The sequence below is a fragment of the Bos indicus genome, chromosome 25 (assembly GCF_029378745.1).
Source record: "Bos indicus isolate NIAB-ARS_2022 breed Sahiwal x Tharparkar chromosome 25, NIAB-ARS_B.indTharparkar_mat_pri_1.0, whole genome shotgun sequence".
Taxonomy (NCBI): Eukaryota; Metazoa; Chordata; class Mammalia; order Artiodactyla; family Bovidae; genus Bos; species Bos indicus.
The window spans coordinates 9993015-9999014 of NC_091784.1; the positions used below are offsets into that span (position 1 = coordinate 9993015).

The 6000-nt window shown below is 60.6% G+C and overlaps 1 protein-coding gene across 1 annotated transcript in view; it reads right to left on the reverse strand.

Annotated features, from left to right (window-relative positions):
• The window catches only part of GRIN2A (glutamate ionotropic receptor NMDA type subunit 2A), a 452755-nt gene extending 447020 nt beyond the window's left edge, over positions 1-5735 (reverse strand). Inside the window, exons 1-3 of the mRNA XM_070779645.1 lie at positions 4754-5735; positions 3933-4123; positions 2090-2521 (exon numbers count right to left, since the gene is read on the reverse strand). Of these exons, the coding sequence (XP_070635746.1) occupies positions 2090-2503 (414 nt within the window). The 5' untranslated portion in view covers positions 2504-2521; positions 3933-4123; positions 4754-5735. The remainder of the gene's footprint in view (positions 1-2089; positions 2522-3932; positions 4124-4753) is intronic.
• Between the last annotated feature and the right edge of the window lie 265 nt (positions 5736-6000).

The window sequence follows — 6000 nt, forward strand, 5'->3', positions numbered from 1 at the left end:
CTTTCTCATTTTCCTCTCGCCCTATCCTGAGGTCCTTTTTCTTCTTTAAGTGGGGTCACACTCATGTCCAATCCCCATAAGGCAGTTTAATTCCACAAGAGAAGATGCTTCCACCCATATCCTCCGGACTTCTCAAAACTCCCTTCCTAATACCCTCTTAGAGGTCCAGTAAGTCAGAGCCGGACATGGACGGGTCACTGCATATGAAGGGGATGTTAACTATAAGCCCATTTCTGTTCCTGCTTCTTTGCCTATAGTCAGATGGGTAAGTCAGGCAAGAGCCCGAGCCCCACACCTGGCAACACTTCTCCTATTCAGCTTTTACCGTATTTCTCCACTGATTGTGCTGGGCCCTAGTCGATACAGAAATTTCACTTTCAATATGGCTCCTGTTTAAGTGCATGTTGCTCCGTCAAAACTTCAGAAGGGAGAAGGAATCAGTGGTGATATTTAAAGCCCAAATCACACTCCAAAACCCTGCTGGGAAATGCTGTTCTCCTCCTCCTTTGTGCGTTCGTCAGAAACCAGAGGACCAGAAAACCAGAGATCTAGTTCCATCATGTATTGTGTGGTTTTAGCTAAGTCTTTAATTGCCCTGAGCCTCAATCTCTTCACCTGAAAGTTACAGGATGCTCTAATAGACTTTAAGACCTTTGCCAGTTCTGAAATGGCCACATATCAGTGGCAAGACACAGCTGTTTCCTACTTTTTTCATCCCAGAAACGAACCCCCTCCCCCAAAACTGAGAGGTGGCTGGGAAAATATTCAACCACACAGGAATTCTGCTAGGTTGCAACCATTTAAAAGGAATGTTTAATAAGATACTGCATCGGTTGTGTATTTCAACAGAATGTGCCGCAGCCCAGGAGACCTGAAAAAATTAATACGGTTCCCAAAGGAGCTTGTGGGAATTGCTGAGGCAGAAGTAGTATTTGATTTGATGAATGTAAAAGTGCTTTGAGAGCATCAGAGGCAAAGTGCTATGATAAACGTCTGCTGGCTCCATTAGGATGTCTCCTGCTATCTAATGAACACGCTCCAAAAAGGTCTCGGGGCTGGGGGTGCCCACACCACACAAGTACATTCACACTTCCCTTCCTGACATCCCCCCCCCCATTTCTCTTCCAGGGCTTAGATAGAAGCACAGAGCACACCGTCCCCTTCTTTCTCATTCTTCACCTTGCTTCTTTTCCACCTGCACTTTGGCACAGTTCTCAAACCAGGCCCTCAGAACATCTCACTCAAATCTCCAGACCCCTCTTCTCCACACCAACACCCCCAGGTGATCCACAGAAAGACCCCCCTCCCACTCTAAGCCAAGAGATCTGGACACCTTTCCTTCACTGGGACACCCTCCAACTACCCTTATCAAAATCCATCCTTGGGAGCCAACCCCTCCATCTGAGGGCCTCGGAGCCCCGGGCAGTCCCATCCAGGTAACAAGTAAGAACACCCAGAGCCACCATGCTCTGGGTCAGCAGTCCCTTCTCTCCACTCACAGCCACTCCCTTGGAGAAACACAGACCTGTGTGCCATTAGCCCAGGGCTCCTCAGACTTCCCCCCACTTCCTCTAATTGTAGAGAGTCTGTGGAAACATGACATTTTTCTGCCTTTTTCTGCTTTACCTAAAACTTTGCATTTTATTCCACAATATTCCCACGTTTGATCCTTTAAAAATAGTTCCCGTGGCTTTTAGTAGGGGAAAAGATAGACATTTGCCACAACACAATCAGGTAAAGCTGATACTGCAGGAATATAAACCTTATTGTTTCAAGTTGCCCCCAGGCTCACCTCCGTGCACCACCTAGCCGTCTCTAAGCATTCCACCACCCCATTTACTTCTGCATTTACTGAATTCTTCCTGGCACACCCAAGCTGCCTCCGAGTATCTCCACTTTCAAAACCAAAGCAAAAAGCGTTTCCATTCGATTCCAGGTTGGAGAAGCAGGACCTGGCTCTCCCCAGGGTCGGTGGCCACAACCCCCTTTCAGATTAAGACGGACGCCAGGAGCTCCCGAAAATTTGCAGTGGCCGCCATACGCCTGGCACGCGCTGGGGTCCTGACGGCCCATCGCCTCCCGGCCTTACCTTGTCAGCCATGATCATAGATGCGCCCCCGTGGATGCCCAGGATGGGAATGAAAGTCTGTGAGGAGATAAAATCCAGCATCTGGGCCACGGCCTCCTGGTCGGTGTCATCCCCGAACACCAGGCCGTGGATGCGTGCCCCTGACATGAGGTCACACACGTGCGTGATGAGGCTCTTGGGATCCGTGCGGTTCATCAGCAGCGCCACCACGTTCACGTCCAGGGGCAGCCCGGCTGCCTGCTCGGGGCCCCACAGGTTTCGCAGTTCACGTTCCGTCACGTCGTGGCTGTGACCCAGCAGCACTGCGATGTTCAGCGCCGGGGGACCCTTCTCCGCCGCCGCGCTCTGCGCCGGACCGCGCCAGACCAGAAGGGTCGGCAGCACCAGCAAGGTCCAGTAGCCCAGTCTGCCCATAGTCGCCACTTACGGTCCCTGCAAGGTGGAGAGGAAGAGTCAGCGCCGCGGCGGTGCGCGAGGGTTCTAGAGGAGGGAGTTTGCCCACCCAGCCCCTTGCTCTGGGAGCCAGGTACGGAAACCACCCCAGGGAGAGCTCTTGGAGTCTCTGACTCCATTCCCCATCCCCTGGCCATCCACGTCCCTCGACCCACTGCAACTCAGCCCACAACTCCAATCCGAGCTGATTCTCCGTAACTGTCCTCAAACCCACCTTCGCATTCAGCCTCCTCTCTCTCCTCGACTCAACCCACATCTCCCACCGCACTCCCCAAGTGGGACCACTTGGCGACTGCCCCTGACGTAGGCGCACGGAGCAAACCCTCCACCCACCCCTCTCCCACCCCCGCGAGTCCAAGTTACCGACCCCGCCCCCTGCGAACCCGGCGCAAACTACCGACCAGCCCCAGCGTGCGGAGGCGGCCGAGCGACGGCGCAAGGCTAGTTGACTGACCCCGCCCCCTGCGAACCCACGGGGGTTCATCACCCACCTGGCGCCACTCAGCACCCACGGCAGACCCCGCACCTCTCGAGCAGGGATCGCCCCAAGCGCATGGAATTGAGGACGCTCGCTCGTGCGCCGGAGAATCCAGGGTGCCTGGAGGAAACTTAAGGTCCGCCTCACCTTGCGCAGAGGGGCCAGGAAGCAGCCCCAGGACCCGCCCCCTACACGCTCGCGGGCACACACAGGCTCAGACACACACATACACACAATCTCTCACGCACGCCGTGTGCAATGCAGAATTCTGGAGAGGAGGCACGTCCCCCCAGCGGGCCGACGCGTGGGAGCTGGCAAAGAACGTGCGTGGGGCTGGGTGGGGTGGGTTGGCTCCCCAGAAGCTCTCCGACGGACGTGAACTGTGCAGCACTGGCCCACCCCCCCACCCCAGGCTTTCCCACTTTAGATTCTGTTACCAAGTCTTAGGTGCACGTGGGCAGTGGGCCGCGCACCCTCACAGGCACGCGTGCATTTCTGCGCACCTCCGCAAGCCCACAGTAGAGGGGCCCAAGGCCATCGGTGTCCACACACGTCCTCCGCCAGTGCCCACACATGGACCGCGCCAGGTGCACGGCCGCGCCTGCCAGCAGATACCAGCGTCGTCGGGCACGCGTGCTCAGGCGCGCGCCCCTCGGGCCAGGCGCTGCCTGCCGCCGGGGGGAAGTTGGGGCGAACTCAGCGCGGGCCTCGGCGCTCTTCGGCGGAGCCCCGCGAGCGCGGAGCCGCAGCGCCCCCTGGTGCTCCCCCAGCGCCTCGCTCCTGCTGCGCCCTCTCCCGCTTTCTCTCTCTCGCTCCCTCTCTCCCCGGATCCTTCTTCTCCCGCTCTTCCTCCGGCCGACTGTTCCTTCTCCCGGAACCCCGGCGGGGCCCAGATTTCCCGTTGGGACGTACCTGTAGCCAGAGAAGGTCGAGGATGCGGTGGGGCGCGCTGCGCGCACGAGCATCTCGGCCGCCTCAGCAGCCACCGGGTTTAGCGGGTTCCCGCATGCTGCGGCCCCCGCGCGCTCCCCTGGCCGTCCCGCGCAGTCCGCATCGCCCCCACGGGGGGCGGCTATCCCAGCCGGAGGCTCTGCAGCAGGGCTCTACCGAGGCGGAGAAAGAGACGGAGAGACAGGGTCAGCCCACGGGCGGGGGGAGGGGAGGCAGAGGGACGGGGGGAACTGACTGCAGTCTGCAATGCTCACACAGCCCCCCCCCACCCCACCCCCGCCCCCTGCGCGCACAGTGGGGGCTCGGCCCGAGCTGGGAAGCTGAAGCTCCGTGCCCGAGACGTCCCCCAGTGCGGCTCCTAAAACCGTGTGGCCGAAATGGAGAGCTTCACTCCCGGGGCGCACAGGAGAACCGGAGACCCGGGTTGGCCACCCTCGAGAAGCTAACAAGGCACCTCGGCTCTCACCCCCTGCCGCCTCCCCGGCGCCGGCAGCCAGGAGTAGTGCGGCCAGGAGCTTCTGAGCAAGGAGGGGGGTAGGGAGACAAAGAGGAGGGAATGGGGGCTGAGGTGGGGGGAGGGGGCGGGCTGAGTTTGCGATGTGCCGGCAGGAGGAGAGGGGGAAGGAAGGACTCCGGCTCCCTCAGCCCCGGACCCCCACGGGAGGTGCGATGTTTCCCACGCAACGACCCTCCTGCAGTCCTGTTGCCCCTCCTATGAAAGCCTCCCACCGTCCTCTTCCCAAAGGGGCTACCGAGGCCCCGCGTCCCGCGCCGGCACTCACCGCAGCCTCTCTCCACATAGTTCTCAGCAGTGGCCGCCCCTGGTCATCTCCAGGGCTGATGGCTGCGGCCGCGACTCAGCGCTCAGCGGGACCCATGCTCCGGCTAAGCCCTCGGCGCCTCCCTCCAACAGCCCGAGCTGGGCTTCCTGCCCCACTCCGGACAGTCGCTGCCCCGGTCCTCCGAGCGCGCGCGAGAGCCGTCTCCGCAGCCCCGGCTCCGGGCTGGTGGATGTGTGAGGGCGAGTGTGTGTGTGAGTGGATGTGGGAGCGCGCGCGCGCGTGTGGCCGGGGATCCCCGCGGTCCCCGGCCGGGAGAGGCGCGGGCGCGGGGGACAGGCAGCTCCCTCTAAGCCCTTAGCTGCGTGGCCAGCTCCACGCCAGGCGTTCAGCTCCCCACTTCCCGGCGGGAGTCCGGAGAGCTCCCGGCCACCGTGGTTCACAGAACTGGCTCAACCGGGCTCCCGAGGCGTGCTTCTGCTGCGGTCGCCTCGCAGGAAGAGGAGGAGGAAGGCAGGGGCGCCCCCCACGCCAACTTGGGGACTTATTCTCAGTCGGCGAGACGCTGCAGCCCCCACGAAAGCCGAAAAGGTTTGGAGCTCTGGCGGGCGAGAGAGTCTCCCGTCCGCAGCCGCCCTCCCCGGAGGCGGGCCGAGGCAGACCCCGCAGTCCCTCGGCGGCGGCGCAGACCGCGGCCACCGGCTCCCGGAGCGCACGGCGGCGGTAAGGCCGGGATAGGCGGCTGCCTGGCGGCGGGGACGCCTGAGGCGGGCGCGCCGCTGTCCGTGGTGCTGAAACCACGATCTCCGCCCGCTCCCAGGCGTCTGGTGCGGCTGAGGAATCAATTATTCAGATCTCTGCTACCGCTTCCTCCTCCCCCAGTGCCTCGCGCTGGGTACAGCAATCCCCCTTCCACGCACAGGCGCGCCAACACACACACGCGCGCGCGCACACACACACACACGCCACAGAATCTGTTCCAATGCCTCTCTCTGTGCCTTGCCACCCCCAAAGAGGAACCCACTCCTCTGATCTCAGGGAGCCACAAACCTAAAACTAAACACGTCTGGACACCCTCCACTTGCTTCTTTCTTGTTTTCTAAGTTATACCAAACAAAAGTCGTCCTGAAGCTGTCACTTTTAAGCTACCAGCAGGGTCAAGCCAGAGAGCATGGGACTCCTGGGTGTGTGGGGCCTGACTGACTTGGATTCTGGTAACTGGGCTTGAAACGCATTGCTGTTAGGACATT